General features: G+C 34.0%; 1 protein-coding gene and 2 long non-coding RNA genes across 14 annotated transcripts in view; 1 reads left to right on the forward strand and 2 right to left on the reverse strand.

The window, feature by feature from the left end:
• spen (split ends) overlaps positions 1-21,897 on the forward strand; it is a 64,140-nt gene that overhangs the window by 19,070 nt on the left and 23,173 nt on the right. For 6 of the 12 annotated variants that reach the window (XM_036369475.2, XM_036369476.2, XM_070106961.1 and 3 more), the window contains 2 exons: positions 20,223-20,543; positions 20,625-21,658. The exons of 1 other annotated variant lie outside the window; for it this stretch is intronic. In XM_036369475.2, the coding sequence (XP_036225368.2) occupies positions 20,223-20,543; positions 20,625-21,658 (1,355 nt within the window). Of the gene's footprint in view, positions 1-19,408; positions 19,506-19,963; positions 20,053-20,222; positions 20,544-20,624; positions 21,659-21,897 lie in introns of those variants that run through there. 5 more of the 12 variants (XM_036369480.2, XM_036369489.2, XM_070106962.1 and 2 more) reach the window with 4 other exon arrangements.
• Positions 1,672-21,090, reverse strand: LOC118682174 (uncharacterized). Its single transcript, XR_011395487.1, has 4 exons — positions 21,006-21,090; positions 20,618-20,917; positions 19,186-20,524; positions 1,672-2,288 (listed from the first exon to the last, which is right to left on the reverse strand). It is a non-coding gene; the product is annotated as an uncharacterized lncRNA (long non-coding RNA).
• On the reverse strand, positions 14,355-19,171 carry LOC138856312 (uncharacterized). The gene is made up of 3 exons (XR_011395488.1): positions 18,845-19,171; positions 14,729-15,152; positions 14,355-14,669 (listed from the first exon to the last, which is right to left on the reverse strand). It is a non-coding gene; the product is annotated as an uncharacterized lncRNA (long non-coding RNA).

The following is a 21,897-nucleotide window of genomic DNA, read 5'->3' on the forward strand; positions in this document are numbered from 1 at the left end:
GCCAGACATGGAATGGAATAACACGGCGAATGAAAAGCCACTTATATAAATAAGTACATACATACTTACATATAGATGAACAAAAATAAATACATGTATGTATGTACATATACATACATACGTACATTCATATATAAGCGGCGAACGCGAGTTGACTGCGAGCTTGTGTGTGCCTCCGTAGACATGTGAGCAAATTTCTTTTCACCATTTCCGAGCTATTCACTGCACACCACTGATGTATTCGAACGCGACGAGCTGCTCTCCCGGCAGTCGCAACTCGAGCCCACTTCCATTGCATGCCCGCTGTCACAATTTTAAGCCGTGTCTGTATTAAATTTTTCCTAATTTTGATTTTTTATGCAGACGTAGGTATACGAATGTTTACATAAATAGGCAAATATACGAGTGTGATTAATATATGTACATATGTACTAAGTTTTTGCTACAATTTGAAATCGGCATACAGGAGATATGTTTGTATGATATATGTATGTATATGTACTCATACAAAATACAATTTGTTCAAATGATTTAAAGTTAAAAGCTTTCCTTTTTCATATTGGTTGGTGCTTATGCGGAAAAATTAAATTTTATTTGGTCAAACGTTTTTAAAAGTCGCAACACACACTTTGTATACTATATTATGTACATAAGTTAAAATGTATTTTTGACATATGTACAATTATTTCTTTGTTAACATAATGTTTAAAAATTGTGGTAGCTTAGTATTTTCGGGTATTAAATCACAAAAAATTTAATGGAAAATAGATCATACTTTACATACATACCGACTTTAACAAATTTCTGCCAATTCCTGGCATATTTGAAATTTTCTTACTTATATGAACATTAGCAAGTACATTTAGAGAAAAACTGTATTATTTCCATTGGTTACTAATACACTTTTATACTTATACAATATTTGAGAGATAAATTTGTTATGAGATACCCTGCAATGGAGGCAACTAGTCATAAACTAACTCGTGACTTTGTCTGAAACGCAAACCAAACTCCACAGCCGATCATCGAGGTGAACGAAAATATTCTGTGGCGAAATGTACTAAGAATATATACAATATTTATTTTGTTTTATATTACAAAACCACAAGTTTCGATTTAAAAAAGGAAGAGCTGTATAAAACTTAAAAGTGCACACAGAAAACTTCTTCATAAACTATAATTATATCAATTAAAATTGAGATTAACCGGCCTGAAGTTCGTAAAATTCTGATGTGTCCTGTATAATTTGATGTTTGCCTACAGGAACTCGAGAAAATACTTTTTGTATGAGTACAAAGTTTACGAAGTTGCGGGATCTTGAGATTTGCCGAAAACCGAACATGTTAATCTGGTAATTCGTTAGTTGAAACTTCGTTAAAACATTTTACTGTGAACATACTTTTTGCTCCATCTTAGCAGTGTGGTCAATTTTGTTGCAAAACAGTTGATTTAATTTTATTAAATACTTATTTTTGAAAAATTTGCCTAAATTATTTTGTAGCGAGCAGCAAATGTTTCGCAATGAATCAAATGAACTTTTTAGGCTAGGCCAGGAGAACGCCTGGTTATTATTGGTAAACCGTTATTTTAAGATCGAATTTTACCTTGAATATATACAAGTATTTATTAAATATAAATAATAGTTTATAAAACCATCATGCTGACAGCTTAGCTTATTTCGTACACTATATCATTATGTCGCTAACAATGCGATTTTCCATAGACTCTTTGTTCTTGAACTAGCGTTGACTGTTCCCTTATACACGTATTCATTGGAAAGTGCTTGCTCGGTATGCGCAACACCTTTCGAAAGTCTCAAATTACGCTCAGCAAAGTGTGGTCGCCGGTTGTGTAATGAATTCAAGCCTTAGTCAGACACGTACGGCATGTATTTATTGCCCATACACATTTATATACGTCCGTACATATATATTGGCTATTTCAGGTGTGGTAGAAAAGAATTCATGCTAAATACTGTGTTAGTACAATTTTTATTGAAAGTTCTCAAATAACACAATGTAAAATTTACGTACATACATACGAGTATACTACATATTAGGAGAATGGAATATGTTTGTACATATTACTTGATTATATAGTAATATAATATGTACGTCAGATCCCTGCTTCACATGTGGGTCGTGCTAATAAAGGTCCGTATGCATGCATGTATTTCTGTTGGCAATAATTCGACATACGTAAAGCCCATTAATTAATATAAGATTTATAAATTTTTTTAGAGTCTGCCCTGTGAAAGGCGATGTGTGAGTGGTGGGAGCCTTCAATACCTGTAATGAAAAGAACTGAGTAAAAACGCTTAAATTTTAAAAATTATAATGGAGTTATTATAATCTATAAATCACTAGCTACGTAGAACATGCTCAGAAAACACTATAATTTTTTATATAAAATTACAGTTGAAATACAATAGTATTTTCGTATTCTTAGTATATTTGGCCCTACGATCCAACATGAGTTAAATGAAGTTATGTATACATATATACAGTACATTGCTTAGAATGATGAAACAATAACTGATATAATATGTTTCGCGCGAAAGCGGCCATGCATAGCTCATAAACATTTACATAACTACATATTAATTAAAATAAATGTATGTAAGTGCAATGAGAAAATTACAAGTGCGGTAAAATTCAATATCGCACTGACGTCAATTGCCGCACATCCATACATACATAGGTGTTCAGCCATAATATTGGGAAAATGCCAATATTAATTTTTTAAGATAAAATGTACACGAAATCACTATTCGCTTCGATTGATTCAACCACGCACACACTTACCCACAAATACGTAAGCGAGTGCAAAATCAAATTATAGCCTCATTCGCCATTTTACCCTTTTGTTCCTCATGACGTTCTGTTTATAAACATTATATTCATATACATATCCATATGTATATACATATGCATGTGTATGTAAGTATTACACAAATTATACTATAGAAGTATATCTGGTCACACGCTCTTCAAATGTATAAAACATTCGTGATTCGCTGCATTATTGATAGAAAAATCGATAAAATAAATTATTATTAAAAGCGCAAGCGATTCTTCAGGACGGGCACACCATGAATGAAAGCTATAATTATAAAGCTCAAATAAAATCAATATTTGAATGAAAATGGCAGGTGACACAGCCATACGCTACCATTGGTCAACCGGTTGCCACACGACTTTTAAAGGATAGAAAATTCACTTAAAAACATTCTGAAGTTTTTCCACCGCCTAAATAGTTTGCCCTTATCGACGTTCAGATGCGTGTAATGTGAATAAATTTATCATTTGCCCGGGAGGCTGGACGTAAACTGAATATTTGCCAAAACGGGAGCTTTTTATACTTTTACAATATGTTGCTACAGAGTATAATAGTTTTGTTCACGTAACGGTTGTTTGTATCACCTAAAAAATTCGAGATAGATATAAGGTTATATACAGATATAAATGATCATGATGACGAGATGAGTTGAAATCCGGGTGACTGTCTGTGCGCCCGTCCGTCTGTTCGTGCAAGCGATAACTTGAGTAAAAATTGAGATATCTTGATGAAACTTGGTACACATATTTCTTAGTACTCAAGGGAGGTTGGTATTGTCAATGGCCGGAATCCACGCCCACAAAACGCCATTAAACGAAAACTTTTGCAAAACTGTAGTTTGGTACAGGAGATTGCAGTAGCCGGACACACCTAAGTGGCTCCGTCCACTAAATGGTTTAACGTACATATTTTCCAAACCGTGTAAGAACTATCAACTTAACTTGCATGGTCTAATATGTAAAATCGGATAATAACCACGCCAACTCCCCATATAACGGTTGTGTTGAAAACTACTTAAAGTACTATAACCCACTGAATAAACATTTAATTTCACAACCAGGATGGTAGAGAAGGGCTTTTTAGGATCTGTTGTGCAAATTGGACAAGGAGCGTAGTGCCGAACACCCTTAGGTGAAATGCTATATCTCAGGAACTACTTGACCGATTTCAACCAAATTTGGTGTGTGAGGTTACCGAAAACCTGCCTGCCTAACCACGTCTAATTTCCATATAACAAACTTTTAAATACCGTCTGATCTTTATACTTTGCAGTATATAAATCAAACATCAATAAAGTTCAGTTCATCAGAATAAAACTTTGCTCAAATAGTGCCCTCAAAGGAACTGGGTAAAAGTAAGCCAACACTTCCCCTAGCCCCCATATACTTAACATAAATATTTTCGAAACTCCGGTTCACTTTATACCGCATCTAATACTTTTCTCGTGTATCCTCTTTCCTTAAATGAATGAAATCACGGCGATACTTTCCTTAGTTGGATATAAAGTTTTGCGAAAACCTGAAGGTATTCCTCCGCCTTTGTTCTTTGCAAGTTGCAAGGGTATAAAATGTTCGGTTACATCCGAACTTAGACCTTACATGTTTTGGTAAAACAATAACGTCCAATTCCTTCAAGTAAATCTTCTGGCACTTGAATATTACTCATACGCTCTGTTGAACTGAACCAAAAATAATTGTTGCTTTCCAAAGTGGTGTGAAATATATGTATGTATGTATGTATGTATGTATGTATTTATCCCAAACTGTGGTACCGGAAACTGTCGGAGGCCATTGTACAAATTCTGTCAGCACTCAAATACCTTTATCATTAATAACTACTGAAACTATTTACGTAAGAATGGTATACGAGTAAGTATGGTAACATATGTACATAGATAATAAGAAAATGTGCCTAAAATATGATATAAAAAGTATAAGCCACAAGACGATGCCACCAGCATTTTATATATCCCGTAAATATTTCCTTATCACTTTTTGTTATTCTTCACACGGAACTATCGAAAATTGCAATAACAAAACCTGCAAGTCGGTGCTAAAAAGCAGACTCGTAATCTTCGGCAGATATTGCGACGCAATAATATTGCCGTTGCTCAATTCCATTTACATCGACACAATTATCGTATTCACAATAACTGTATGTACGTATGAACATGTATGACCGTTAATATGAGTGCTTTATAAGCGGCAGATGTCTGTAGTGTTATCTGCCCTAGAATTACTAGCTCTATTAAACTTCTAATTCTGAATACCGAAGTTAACGAATTAACTATTCGAAATAAGGCAGATGTAAAAAGCAAGTTTGGATTTTACTTGAACTGAATCGCATTTACAAATTCAACCAGAATCCAGTATATTTCTGTATTTCTTCCCGAGTAAAATTGTAAGTTCAAGAAGCTGCAGGATTATTTTCTTTATTTACTCATTTTGTATGTGTTGTTTTCACTTCTTGGACCTGGAAAATTTAGCCCATTTCCTTAAGTTTCTTTTTGTATTTTAAAGGTAAAACTATTAACTGTTCATGTTAAGCCCTCATTCACCATTTGCATTGAATAATAGTACACACTGAATGTGTTCGTAGAATTTATATTTAGGCTCTGTAATTTGTTTTTGTAATGCAGTTTTACTTTGCTTATAAACTACAATTAATCATTTGGAAAAAATTTCGAATCATTGCCATTAGGTGATAAAGAAATATTTACCCAGCCAAATGCTTATGTGTGTACAATGTGAGTATCAGTTAAACTGACATTTCAAACTGATTAGATCACATGAAATTTGATAAGATAGTGTGAGAAGGGCATTTTCAGTTATGATTGGACGGCAACTGCAACGTGGAGTGGTGTGATTTGTGTTAGCGTGAAAAATAACATGTGGCTCTAGCAAGCACTTATGGCAGTCAAAAGTAAATGCCTACGTAAGTATGTGTGAATTATCGGTACTTGACCGACTTTCAACAATTATGATTGTAAAACTAGCCGTTTGCATTTACTCTATTTTTGCTAAAATTATATTTGTGTATGTCCGATATCGCCAAAACACGCTTAAACTATCTATATACAATACATATTTACACTGCAATGCGCATAAAATAATACTCGTAAATATTTACATACATATGTACATATTTGAGGACGGTAGATAGCTGTAGAATAAAATGTTATGATTGCTTGGAAGTGAATCTCATTTTGTAAGAAATTTAAGATGTCACCCCTTCTTTCTTTTTCGTGGCATTATGTTGCCAAGCAAGGCGGTTACCTGTTATCGATTGATTTTTAACTGTACTGTATGCATGTGCATATGTATGTATGATTGTACATGTACTAAATTTTTGTATTATATATAGTATATTTGTACAACAAAAATATTGACAAAATACAATACAATATAACTTTTCAACGAAGAAAGGTGAGGATGCTTTTTACCTCAAACTGAGGAACAAACAAGCCATATTTAATACAATAATCACTAAAGAAAAGTTATGTTTGATAGCAGGTAAAAAACCGGTCGCCATACAATGTGGTCAAGCGAGGAGTCTGGATAGGTAAACAAGAAATGTACCTGTTGTGTGTTAAATGACAACTTTGTTCGAATACTCGTATGTGCTTCAGCTTTTGTGTGTATGTGGTTTATATATTTACAAATGTCGATAAAAGTGTGTAGAGGTGCAGACATTGTGGATGAACGGAGAATTATAAGCATAAAATACCAGAAACGTAAACCGGTTATTGCCAATGAGCAAGAAATATATTTACGTGCATTTAGTTTATATAAAAATATTCATGTGTGTGAATGTGTTTGAGCGTCGACATTTTGCTTCCTTTTCACTTTGATGTATACAGAATACCTGCGTGTATCGCATATGTAGTATGTATGTATATAGATACATATGCGATACAATAGTTTGCAAAAAATTCAAATGTAAATAATGAAAACTATGAGAGTTGACATGTTTTTTATAAACACTTTACTGCGACTTCTATGTTGTTCTTTACTGCAAATTTATTGATCGTATGCAGAAACTGCATAGATACTTGCCTTATTGACATTAAATTTCAAAGATTAATGAATAAAGCGTTGGCGGCTTGTCTCCATTAAGTGGTCATCTGCTCTTTACTTCACTTAGAGGGGCTCACACACAAGGTCCGCTTTCTACTACTTATGTTACATAAAATCACATACTCACACTAACTAGCATTATGCAGATATATATATGTACATATGTACCTACATACATATGTAGTAAATATATTAAATACATGCAAGTATACACACGACAAGTGCATACATATATATGGTATATATACATGAAAATATACAAACATACATATGCAAATGTACATATGCATAGAATTAAGTCGAATAATGTAAAATCTGTGTATATTTCGCTGGTGTGGCTTTCTAAATGCAACAACCGTTTATTCTTGCACCAAATTACACACAAACACACCTACAGTCATCCGCCCACCCATAAGTTCAATTGTGTAAACAAAGAGTGGCCTCTAAGAGAAGATATCATTTTGTGTTTAAACAGTTTCTGTGAAGTCCTCCAAATGATCTTAATAAATTTTAACGAGCACTTAAGGCGCGCTTACGCCACCACCACTGCTTTGCTTAATTCCCATTTTGTGCTACTTTAGGTGCCGAAGAGAAAACCATTATTATCTGTATTCATATACGGTTTATTTATTTATACATATATATGTAAATATGTATACTTGCGACTGCTTATAAATGCATATATACATACGAATAAAAATAGTATATGCGCATATAAAAGATGTGCTTATAAAAAACTTTCCGTTTAAGCTAATATGCAAACAAAAGAAAATAAATACAATCAGAAAGAAGACACCAAGGCTGTTACTTGAACAATTCCATTTCTCTCCGGATCGCACCGATAGTTCTTAAATCTGCTGTGCCGCTTGCCTACCGATGAGCGCGTTAAGATCTTGTTCTTTTTGCGCTAAATTAGTCTCGTTATGACTGTTAAGATGTGAAACTGTCTAATTACTTTTATTCTTTGTTGTTATCAGCCAAGGAGTATGCAATAGAAAAGCGTAGCTTTTTTGCAAATTAAAATGCCAAAATTTACATACATATATTTTCAAATTCTACTGGAAATGGATGTATACATGCATTTTAAAAACACAGTACTTCCAGGTCGTAGAATTAAAATTACGTAGTCCAAAAAGTTGTTTCGAAAAGTGTCTATTCAATGACAGACAATCGACCGTGATTTTATTTCTTTCGTAAAAAAATTAATCGATTTATTATTTAATTCAAATTTGGTTCACTATTTTAAAGGAATTTGTGAACATTTTTTCAGAAGCGTATTAAAATTTTCATAGTTTTAGATATTTTGAGATATACAAGTATGGTATGTTCTCATTATCAATAACATGAGAATAGAGTTATTATTATTGTATATATATATATATATATTATATATTAAACGAGCATACCATGGAAGTACTCAGAAACTGGCTTAATATAATATAAAATTGATATTATCATATCCTTCACTATTAGTGGTGTAGCTTATTTGATGTAAAGTCATTAGAGGTTCCAACTAGATTTTTTGTGTCTTTACCTATGATTGCTAAATCGTTTTGAAATTTGTCACATATCTCTGTATACTATTGCTCGACTTGTTTTCTAGCTGCTAAAGGAACCCGACTTCACAATTCGACTTTTGAAACGTTTATGTTTAGACTGGCAATACCATATTCCTTAGCCCACCCAATTTGTCAAGTCTTCAAATAAAACGATATCTATTGAATGCAATTTAAAAATCTACTTTAAGCAATTATCAATCCGATAAGGAAGCGAATGAAATTATGTTTATTTGGTTTCTTGGTAAGCTACCAATTGGCGTTTTACAACGCAGGTTATTCAGTACGACCCACTGTAAGCTTCGGTTCGAACTTTAACATTGGAGTGCCAGCTTGAAGCGTTCATTGACGCACTTGAAGTGTTAAAGTTGAAATGAAGTTTTTGTGTTTGGTTGCTGCACACTGCCCGATGCTTACTGCTCGCTGCTCGCTGCTTTTGCTATTGTCGTTGCGGTCTTTCTTCTTTGTTTCTTTACTGTTCGTGACGTTCGTCCCTATGGCGGTGTGGCTGTGGCCGCAACTCACCTACAAAATTTCCAAATGTCATTGACTTATGCTATTATAGCCGTGCTGTGACTGTGGCAACGGTCACCATTATTATTATTATATATACATACATACATACATATATGTATATGTATATATCTATTAACATATATATGTATATACATTCTCTATGTTCAAATCTATAGACATATGACTACTGAACTTAGGTGTCTAGCGGTACTGACAACTCATACACAGGCACATATGTACCTCTGAACAAACGAATGGAGGATCAGCTGACCAATGGCCTCATTGTTGTGCTTTTGCACACACACATAAACAAACATTGCTACTATTTTGAGCGCTTTTTGCCATTGTATTCCTATTGTTTGTTTATTTCAAATTTCTCCATAAAATTTTTCGATTTTGTTGATTTTGTAATTCTTTAAATTTTCTGTAGAGCATTATTTATGAACACCTCGAATATTTCCATGTTAAACTGCAATCGGCTCCACGTCGTCTTTTTATATACGTATGTACAAATAATTGCATTTACATAATTGTTAAAGTTTCTCTAATTTCTTTTTGAAAGTCACTTCATATACATATTTACGTACATACATATGAATGTATGTATGTTTGCATCCGATTTACAATGAGCCTTCGCTTTGCGATAGATTTAAAATATTGCCCACCAGCGATTAGTTTATTCCCCAGTAATGGAAAGCTTCTAGCTTTGACTGGAATTGAGACTATAAGAAACGCTGATCTTTACTTAAAACCTCGAAGAGTCACTGCTGTTATTGCTTATACTCATTCTTCGAGACGATTTGAACCAGCTTTTGTTAGCTTTTGCTTACTTTAACCCAGGATGAGCATCATGTGAGCTTCGCTGTTAGGACACAACCGCTTGATTGGTCGGTGAATGGGCAGACATTACACTCGCCTCATGGCAACTCCGAGTTGAGAAGTCCAAATAGTTAGAATTTCAGAAAGAGTGACATTTAGAGAGCATAGCGGCATAGCATTTGTGCTACATATGTATGTAATTGTATATATGTATGTAGTTGCGAGTATATGACATATCACTATATGTCGTAAGTGGATCGTCACCTGGCCTCATAAGTGGCATCCAGAACAGAAAGAAGTGTAGCAACAGCATTTGTGGATGTGGTTGGGAAGCACATATCTATGATAACATAGACTCTATTTATGGATGTGTATATCTACATGTGTATGTGTGTGTGCGTGTGCGAGAGTGTGTACATGCGTCAGTGTGCAAAATGAAATGGGAGAGCTGCGATTAAGAAGCGCGCGCGCGAAATATGAAATAAAGTTCATTGAACTGCTGGCAAAATAAGCGGAAAGACGAAACACACCAAACATACAAACTAATAAAACATGTTGCAAGACAGACAGCCTGGGAGAGGGGCACTAGACTGGGAATAAAATCGGTGACAGAAACCAAAGCAACACAACGATGGCGGAAACAATGTGTAGAGCAGTGAACAAAAACTATGATAACAGTTTGCAATAACAACAAGCACAGTATCAGTTAACAGATTTTCTTCTCTTTGCGCGGTTTTGCTCAAAGCCTTGCCTTTGTTGATGACTTTGATGATGTGGAAAAAATTGGCTTTCAAGTATATCTTATACACACTTATTTATGAAAGTAGAGTCGTCGTCTATCTCGTCTGCAGTACTAGAAACCCTATGTTCTATACAAGTGCGTACACATGTGGTACATATACACACGCATACAGACATACTCGTACATAGATCATTCGTATTTTGTACTTTTCCATGGTCATGATAATACAATATTTGCAATTAGCAACTACGGCGGTGGTTTTTAGCGACACCAACTCTTCTATCACAATCTCTTTTGTAGAGAATATTTTTTTACCACACTTTTGGTTCTTCACCGGGATAGCATGGCCTACCTGCATACATACATACATATGTACCTATGTATGCCTATTATGTGGACGTGTTTCTAGCAATATGTACCTATAACTTACATATAATTTGCTAAGTTGATGTGGCTCCTATCATATGTACATAATGTTTTTGAAAACTGTCAGAAAACACAAACATATTCGGCTTTTGTAAACCCATTTCACCGTATCACTATTTCATTACATTTTGAATACTTCTCGTTTATTACAGATATAATTCGAATTCGAATAATGTTAAATATATTAAGGCAGGAAAATGTAAATATAAATAAATTTTATATAAGTATGTTCATGTGGTGAATGCTATAGAAAGAATTTTATAGTTTTGGACGAGCTTAAGCGCATGGCAAAATAATGTTCAAATTAATAGCTAAAATCTTCCTGAAGGTATTTATTAAATCTGGTAACATTTCAGCTGCCAAACATATTCCATTTTTGTTGTCATTAGTTTCAGATATTTTGAATTTGGTTCTTTGAAAGTTCCGTAGCATTATATACATACATACAGTAGACAAAAAAACAACTTGTACAGGGATGGTCATGATTTGACTTTGAAGTGACTTAACTCCTAAACTATTAAAACTTTTGAGTTGCATCCAAAAGTGAGAAAAATACTATTTTATCAATTTTCATAATCTACTTGAAATTTATTTTTAAAAGTCCAATATAACTTCATTTTCGAACACCAAAGCTGCCTTAACCTAATTTTTTCTATTAACTTTTCGATCTCGTAACTTCGTCTTCACATAAGCCCACAGGTGTTCAATCGGATTGAGCTATGGGCTCTGGTGAGGATGCAGCAGCACTTTTTTCACGTGATACAACCACCATTCCTTAACCACTAAAGCAGAATGCTTCGGGTTGTTATCCTGAATAAGGCATTAACTACCATTTAATTTGAGTTCAGTTACAGACGGAGCCAAATTATCTTTTAATATTGCCTAGTAGTCCATTCGTCATATTATTTCTTCGATGAAAACAAGGTTACTGACGCCATTTGCTCCCACTACACCCCTTTTGCCTCCATTGCACCACACACCACACAATGTAGCCTGCTCTATGCTGACAGGCTTATTTAATTTGTTATCTTTTAGCGCTTAACCCTTCTTTCGCCATATAAATTGACGACCATCAGATCCAAGTAAATTAAATTTAGACTCATTGGTAAAAATTACAGAATCACAAAATTCGTTAGCACGATTGATTTCGCAATATTTCTCTTCGTTAAGTGAGGCTTGCTTCGTTGTGTATACGTTCTAAAATTGAGTGAATGCAAGAAGTTCCAACTCCTTAGCGAGAACGACAGCAGATATTTTGGGGGCTTTCTTGATACTCCAAGCAACTTTTCTTTCAGCTTCGGGTGTGTTAATCTTATTAGGCGGTCCACTACCATCAAGTCTTCCCACTCCACCAGTCCTTTTGAGAATCCACAAAAAGGAAATTCCTCTTAATTTGTGATAAAAAAAATCGTGCTAAATGGCATAGAATCGTGCATAAAATTAAAAATTGTTTTATTTTCAAAACGTTAAATCAAAGCCGTGTAAAAACAGAATTAAGTGTTTTGCTAATTCGCGAGTATTGTTGTTCTCTTGCCTGAATTTGACGACTAAAGTCTGTAAATCTTGAGATGTTTGTTTATTCACCATTTTTTCGTCAAAATCTACAACCGCAGAAAAGAAATTGGCCGCTCAAAAAGGAGATATTTTAATTTTGTGCAATCGTTAACAATAAAATTAGTTTATGGTTAAAATGTTTATAAAAATACATAAGACTCTTATATTTTTACGCTTGATTGCAGCTTAAAACTGAAATAGTTTAAGAGAAAACTCACTTCAGAGTCAAAACTTCTCTCTGTACAAGTGTGCTTTTGGTTTACTGTATATTATCTAATTTTTGGCAGGTTGTTTTCAGACATTTTTGTATACGCATTCTTTGCTGCTGCCACATGTACCTTACATACATATTATATATATAATATATATATATATTCATATTACATATGGTATATATCGTATTTAATTTCATATAGATATCTTGTTGAATGTAAATACTATGAAATTGAAACTTTCATTACTCTAATATTTTGCATTTTCTTGTTATAGGTACGTATTCAAACGCTATCACCTTGTACATATGTGTGTATATGTATATAATGTTGTTTATACCGCTATTTGCCCATCTCAAGTCCTGGATTATTGAGATGGTAAAGAGTGGTCACATGCCCGTAAGTACAGATTTTATGAGAACTTTGTATATATCAACATTTTTTATGCATCTATATGGTACATACATATTTCTATATAACAGAGCTAAATATTATAAGATAATTCACTCTAACCTATGTTTATGTGTATGTACATATACAAAATTTAAAAAGATGCCTTAATAATGATAGGACAGAAGCTATATATGTATGTATGTGCATACATACATTCACATGTACATATGTTATCACAAAATATTATACGAGCAGAAGAAAAATAATGTTACAAAGTTCAAATTGATCGCGAAACAGCGCGTAAAGCTCTTGAAATTGTGAAATAAAATATTTTACTTGTTAATAAATAAATATGCTAAATCTACCTGAATACGAAAAATTCTAACTAAAAATAACATTTCGCGAAATTTTAAATTATTTTTCCGTTATTCTTGTGATTAATGTACAGCAACATACATATGTATATAGAATATTCGTATATACGCAAGTGCCTACTCATGGTGGTATTTCTACACTACCAAAAACCTAGAACACCATAATAATATTATATTCAACTCTTGATTTTCTGTTTAGCGGGTTAACAATGTTTAGATAAGCAAGAATTTTTTAAGTAAAGTATTTTTACGCTCCACAGTAGGTCAATACTAACATACTTATATGTATGTATGTATGTATGTATATAACTGATGCTTGGCGTTAAAAAACTGAAGCTCAATACTTGTTTTTAAATAAAATTACAACTATTTTGAAAGTTCAAGACGATTTTCATTTTGTCTGAAAATATATTGGGTGCAATTATTTATGACCCAAAACATAACTAAAATGTCCTTCGTTCCGTGGACTGGCATGTATTCATTCCCCCCCTTTTCCATATCGCGGGTTTGGTTTGCGGGTTAATGATTTTTCGGCTTTAAGGAATCTGTCCATAGTATGCTAGTTATTTTAGTTTTGCTTTATTAAGACGGTTTCAAGGCTAAACAGGTATTAAGTTGCGAAGAATTCCAATTTGAAGGATATTTTTTAGCATCATACTGATTTTATAGGCAAAGCAGTTCTAGCAGATATGGTAATATATAGGTTGCGAGAGCTACAATGCTCCAGATAATATTAATTAAATAGAACTAGCATTTTTACTGTTTTTGAATAACAAATTACGAAATAAAGATAACGAAAAATTGCCTTTAGTATTTCAACAGATTTAATTAATAATAAATTCGGGGAAGGTGATATCTTCATTGAGATCGCCGGCGCTTGACACAAAGAACTTGAGATAACCCAATAAAAAATCAGTTCACATTTTTCGAGAACAACAAAGTTCCCCCTCTCAAGTTTTGAGATGTAAGTTTTATTACAGTTGTTATAATGTATGTATATAGGTCTTTTTAATCTGTTATGAAGTGACAATCTTATCAAACTTGATAACTTTCTTTTACCGATTTTAGATCCCGGTAGAATTGCTCTGCCTGGTGCTCACTTCAATTTCCTAAGTTATCCGGAATTCTTTTGCGGATAGTCTAACTTGATTTGCTTCTGAAATCTTAAAGTTTGTCAGGATATTTTACACAGTTTCTTCATAATTTGGTGTTTTATAGTTACCTAGTAAATTTTCGACTATCTATACAAAATTTTCCAAACTGCAGTCTTCAGAACAGTTATAATTTTCCATACTAAGCTTCGAAAATTTTCCTCAAATGTAATTAAAACAATATCCGCTCACGCTTTGACAAATTGATTTATCATTCCTAATTTAATTACGTATTACCTTGGCATAGATGTTTCACCCTCTCATATACTTCCATTGGTTGACAGTACCGATTTCTGTAAATTTGGCGACATTATTGTTTCTGAGAGGACTTGCAAATCACTTTTGAAACGCAAAGGAAGATTTTCATTAAGTAAAACAAGACGTTTTGTATACTGTAAATCTAGACGCATAATTTTTCGCATATTTTCGCATATATTTCGGTAAGGAGCTTGAGAGTTGTTGATGTTTGTAAGATAGAAAAAGGTGCATAGAACCCTAATTATGACAGGAAAAATTAATTTTATTACCAACAAGCGGATAATTAATTGATTAAAATATAAGATCAAATTGTAGTAAGCCATGCAAGGCAACAAAAAAATTTTTATTTTCTTAAGCAGTGATATTTTTAAAGCTTTGAGTATTCGTAACAGGGATACTGCACAGTAAATATTACAGGATAAAAAAGCGACAAAAGTCATGAGGTTTATCTGAGCTATTACTGACTCGTGTTAATAACCATATATAAATTGTAAAAATCGGTATATGTTTTTTGTCTTTGTATGTACATACGAGTATATGTTTATTGCTGTTTATGCGAAGTTCCCACAGGTAATGTAAAAGGTGTTGCAGCATTTCAGTTTCATTTGTGGCAAAAATGGTTGAATTATTCATCATTTTCCCACCGAAGCGCTGCTCATTACATAAACTTAAATTATATGTGTGTCTTATCTAATATGAAATTGCATACATACGCCTCATTAATATTCTGAGCTACATTTGTTGTTTTGCGCGTCTTGCTGACGAGATGACACGTTATTGTATTGAAAAATTGTGTAAGTTGCAATGTACATAATGTAAGTTTGTGGCTATTCCATTGTGGCCTGAATGTAAATAGCTGTACATTTCTCACAGCATCGCGTAATATCGCCAAAAGAAGTATAATTGTGAATTAAAAATTTTAAACACGTTTGCCTCATTATGTGACATACATTATGTGTGTACATATCATTGCCAGTAATTTTAAAAAAAATTCTGTTTCGAAATGACAGACTTCTAAAAAGAGTCCAAACGTTGTGTTCTAACGCGCCATCCACTAAGAGCCATTTGTACAAAGAGTTTGCAATATGCGATAAAAATTAGTTAAAAATAATAATTTATATAAAATACTCGTACAATAACGCTTTAAGACGTTGATTTGTTCGATTGGATGATTTGCATTGGCTACTAGCGCTTAAGTGGCGATTTTCTAAATTAATGCCTACAATTACATTTAAAAATGTAACACTAATTTTGTCAATTTTCCGGTAAATGTTGTGTTAATAAAATTTAATATTACTCTGTGACACTTGCACGTCATTCAATATATGTAAAAAGTGCTTTATGGAGGTTTAAACAACGGAAAATTATTGAAATTGTCAATATAATAACAATATTATAGTTTTATTAGTTCGAAAGCTGCGAAAGCGTCTTATGCTGACCATTCTGTAGGCAGAATTTTGCACTACTTTTCCAGCATTAGCCTTATCTCGCTGCATCTCGATGGTTTTCGATACATATGCCAGTCGTAGCAATTTTATCATCATAGACCTTCAGTTTGACGCACTGCGGTAAAAATCTTAAATAGTCAATTTTTAGGTGATTTTCTAGATATGACTCGATTGGTATTGACATGGGGAGCCAAAAAATATCTTTGCTCTAAGCACTGAACATAAATATGTGTAAAATTCGTTTGTTTATTTTGGCGACTGTTGTGACAGCTACCGATGGGCGGTTGTAACTGTGGCGTATTCATAATTGTATTTAAAGTTCATTTGTCTAAAAATGCCTCCTATGAAGAGAACGTTTTCATTTTCTTTTTCACCGACTCATTTCTATTTAATCGCTGCGTCAGGATTATTGAAAAAAGTATTTCATCTGATGTTATATTGGTGTTAAAGCAACGAGAAACACTGACGCTATGCATATGTATTTGGTATCTGGTATATGTTTGTATTTAAATAAGAACACATTACATATTACTATAACATAAGGAAAACGTATATAAATCAGTTAACATTTATATTTTCACGGGTTCTACCATCAACAGTGGGGAAGGGATCTACTTATGCTGCAAATACGAATGTGCACAAACTTAACTATAACTGCAAATACGCAGCTTCACACCAACGTGAATGTAGAATAGAATCATGCGCATAAACTGAGTCTCTCTTCTCATCGGTAAATAGGGGGCTGTTCCCACTATGTTGGGACTCTCTTTGAGTATAAGTTTTTTACATACCCTCCTATTTACTTACATATATATGTATATACTTGCTTATAATGTTCATTGTTATGCCAACGATGATAAATTCTTACATAGTGTCTTTTATTCACATATGTACATTGTTATATAAACTTTGATGCTCCAAGCTGCAAGGGATTGCGAATATGAATGAACATTTTCTGCTCTTGCAATTTGCGATATTACAAATATTGAGCTTTAGATTCTATTTGAAGACGACCTCCCTTTTATAACATAGTATACGTTACATATTTATATCTGACATAGTATATACCGTGAGAGATCGCCACCATTCTCATTTGATACCTCATCAAAAGCAAAGCGAAATAACTAGTAAAGAAATCGACGGAGACTACATTTAATTTGACAGAAGGCGGTTGCCATTAGATAACACAGATGAGCTTAATTGAGGTCGAAAGTTTAAAATAATAACAATCGTTGAAACCCATAAAACTAAAAGGAAGTCTGATGCTGATATGCCCTTAGCAGGGCAGAGCAAGGATCATTGCACATGTGCTTACATACATACAAGTATGTATGCACACATATACACAAATATGTATGTAAAAACATATATTATATATGTGAATATATATATGTATGTATAATTTTATTCGTGATAATATAATAAGCGTAAGAGCTTACAGTCTTTATAACTATAATATGGCAAGGGAGTATATGAAAATATGGACCTGATACATGCACACATGTACTCAGTTCAATGACGAGTTCACTGCAGTGAATTCCTGCTGAAATCCATCTAGACAGAAAAACAGTAGTCTTACTAATTATATAGTAGAACGATTTACTAATCGATCATTATAAAACCAATAGTTCTGCACCATAATCGAAATAGTTTTTATGCTCTTGCAACATGTTGCTACAGGGTTGTTTGTATCACCTAAAACTAATCTAGAGTTAGATATAGGGTTATCTATGTATATATAAATGATAAGGATGAAGAGACGAGTTGAAATCCGGGTGTCTGTCTGTCCGTCTGTCGCGTGTCCGTGCAAGCGATAACTTGAGTAAAAATTGAGATATCTTGATGAAACTTGGTACACATATTTCTTAGTACCCAAGGGAGGTTCGAATTGCAAATGGGCGGAATCGGACCATTGCCACACCCACCTACCTACCACCCACACATCAATCTAACTTGCATGGTCTAATGGGTAAAATTGGACAATAACAACGCACACTCCTGATATAACGGATCTGTTGAAAACTACTAAAAGTACAATACTATAACTCACTGAATAAATGAGCCACAAACATAAAATTTCACAACCAGGATGGTAGAGAAGGGCTTTTTAGGATCTGGTGTGCAAATTGGACAAGGAGCGTGGCACTGAACACCCTTAGGTGAAATCCTATATCTCAGGAACTACTTGACCGATTTCAACCAAATTTGGTGTGTGAGGTTACCGAAAACCTGCCTAATTGACACAGCAAAAATGAGATCGGGAAATCGGATGACAACCACGTCTAATTTCCACATAACAAACTTTTAAATACCGTTTGTTCTCTTCACTTTGCAGTATACAAATCAAACATCAATAAAGTTATCAGAATAACTCTTTGCTCAAATAGTGCCCTCAAAGGAACTGGGTAAAAGTAAGTCAACACTTCCCTTAGCCCTCATATACCTAACATAAATATTTTCGAAACTCGGTTCACTACGTACCTCATCTAATACTTTTCTAGTGTATCCTCTTTCCTTGAATGAAAGAAATCACGGCGATACTTTCCTTACTTTGATATTAAGTTTTGCCAAAACCTGAAGGTGTTCCTCCGCCTTTGTTCCTTGCAAGTTGCAAGAGCATAAAATGTTCGGTTACACGCGAACTTAGCGCATCCTAACTTGTTTTTGCATATTTTTGCACTTCTAATGGTAATGGACGGACATATTTCTAAAAGAAATTACACACAGTTTACTACATTACAAATTTTTAGTTTATTTTTTAAATTTATTTTATTGTCTGTAACAATTTTCTTAACTTATCAGACGATACAAAATATACTTACTTACTAATAAATAATGACAACACTGTTTTGGAATATCGAAAAGTTAAACTGTTGAAATCAATTCGAAGATATAGCTTATAGAGCAATATACTTCTGACTTCATGGTGTATTACTTTAAGAGTTGTATTCATTTTAGTGTGCTTAATACTCCGGCTCACAACATTCACCATGGATTGAGAAAAATTCATTAAATATTTGGCTTTACTTCACTAATAAAAATTCAAATTGTTAACAAAAAATACTTTTAAAAGCTACATAAGTTCGTAATCATTTGCGACTTCCTTCAATAAATGCATTATCTTGCGTGAAAGTATTATGTTGTAAGTATTTGTTGTATTAATCACTAATAAATCACTGAGAGTAATTTAAACGAAATTTTATGTTTGTGTTTTATTTTTGCTAAATTAAAACGCTTCTTTTAGTGGGATTCTTTTGACGATAAGAAAAGGTTGGCCTTTAGTTCGATGCAATGTTTTGAGCTTGAAAATTTGGCTACACTGGTTTTCGAACATAAATCTTTTGTACTTATTTACATATTTATATTCGTAATTAGGGAGAACATTTTTTTTTTTTTGCAAATTTTTGTGAGATTTATATATTGAGTATTTATGAATAAATAATAATGATTTTGACATTTTGTGTGAAAAGAGAATCCCCAGTTGTATGGTGTTTAGAATAATTTCGCTAACTATTGTTATTGTATTGTTTTTTCTCGTAACGGAATAGACCATATCCAGTTTAAATGCATAAACTAATATTAATTACTTGATAATTATTGGAAAAATACACAATAATATTTAATCACTGAATGGTCGGCCTCTCTGAACCTCTTTGCAATTCAACATAGATGATGAAGAAGAAACAAAGGTAATAGGATCAATAATATAGGATATAGTGGTACAGTAGTCACCGTTTATAATAAATACTATATGAATTGTTTGTTGTTGGTTTAAGAATTATTTATGTTGTAATTGCTATTGCCAACAAATGATGAGGTACTAAATTACAAGCGGTTTTCTCCTTTTGTAATATTCTAGGTCTACTGAAGACGTTCCAACTCCAAATTTCACAGAACGGAACAGTGGCTTCTATGAACGCAGTTCCCGAATAGCTGCAGAAAACGACACCTATTTGCGTCGTTCAAACCGCCCTTCTATTGGAAGCAACGGTGGTTATCAAACGTCAAACAGCTTGGCAACGTCAAGTCCAACGGCGTCTATACAGGATATATCCTCTGTAGGCACTGTAACTTCTGGTGGTCCCGGTATTAGTGCCAGTGGCACCTTAGATAATCGTAATAGAACACGTGATCGTTTGTACAAAAATGGACCTTATTTATCTGCACAGTTAAACGAGAGGCAAGTAGAAAAATAAACAAGAACTGTAACATTTTTAGATATTGGCGTTGTAGGAAAAATATAATAAAATTTACGTTGCAGAAGTTCGAACGGTGCCACCATCAACAATTATAACCGTGCACTGCCGTCGTCATGGTACGACGCTGCTGCGACGAACACGAACAGTCCTGGTGGCAGTGGCAATGCCGTCGCCTCAACAGTAGGCAGCAACTGCATCCACAACTTTTATTCCACCTCAAATTCAATCACCACACCTGCCTCCTCCATCACAACGGCAATTGCACGCACGTTAACGTCACACCAGCGGAACAATTATTACGGTACTGTGACGGACCTAAGTCCAACAACGTCGCATACAGCAACAACTTCAGCGTCTAGTGCGTATTGGATGAAAAATAATTCGAATTTGAATAAAATTGCTAAATCCGAAATAGGCTTAGAGTCGTCTAAAAATTCACTTACAACATCGACTATGACGACGGATATGTCGGGAATGGGCATGGGTGCACCAACAGCAACTTCGACAACATCCTCGTTTACAAATAATAGTGGCAGTGGCGGTTGTAGTACAATCAGTAGTAGTTATAGCAGTAGTTTAAGCAGTAGCAGTAATATAATACCGTCAACGAATGCGACAGGCATTACCACCACGTTATCTTCGCAGTTAACTGTTGGAAGTCACACAAATGGTAACAATAATAGTGGCGTTTTAAATGTAGCAACATCTTTTATTGAAGCGGCTGCAGACGCTGAAATTCAGCTTCTTAGAAATAGAATTGGCATCAATAATAACACCACCTCTTCCACAGCTCCAGAGTTAGCTGCTACGAGCAGCTGCACCACCTCTCCCCTCTCGTCTACACAAAGCGCGCTTCAACAGCATACAGCGCGAACGCATCGTTTACATGGTCGGAGCACGACATCTTCGAGCCGGTCGCACTCCCGTTCACCCAGTAGCTACAGCTCGTCACATAGCTCCTCCTCATCAAACACTTCATCCCATTCACACGCATCAAGTCCAGTTAGAGGCAGTGAATCTACTCCGTGCAGATCTTCTGGCGGACTGACGAGCAAATCGCGAAATTTACAATCAGCAGTTACAACCCCTCCTCAAGGTATGGACTGCCGTAATAAATAAATATATTACATTCATTCATCGACACTCTATTTAGAGTCTTCTATGAATAAAAATGTTATTTGAGATGTATTTATTGTAAATGTGAATATAACCCCCATTTTAAACATATATTTGGTCAACTTGTAAAAAAAAAAAATGACAATGAAAAACTGTTTCTTCTAAATTTTGATATTCGGCAGTGATACCTTTTATAATGTGCTATTTAAACACATACAT

Source organism: Bactrocera oleae, chromosome 3 (assembly GCF_042242935.1).
Source record: "Bactrocera oleae isolate idBacOlea1 chromosome 3, idBacOlea1, whole genome shotgun sequence".
NCBI lineage: Eukaryota > Metazoa > Arthropoda > Insecta > Diptera > Tephritidae > Bactrocera > Bactrocera oleae.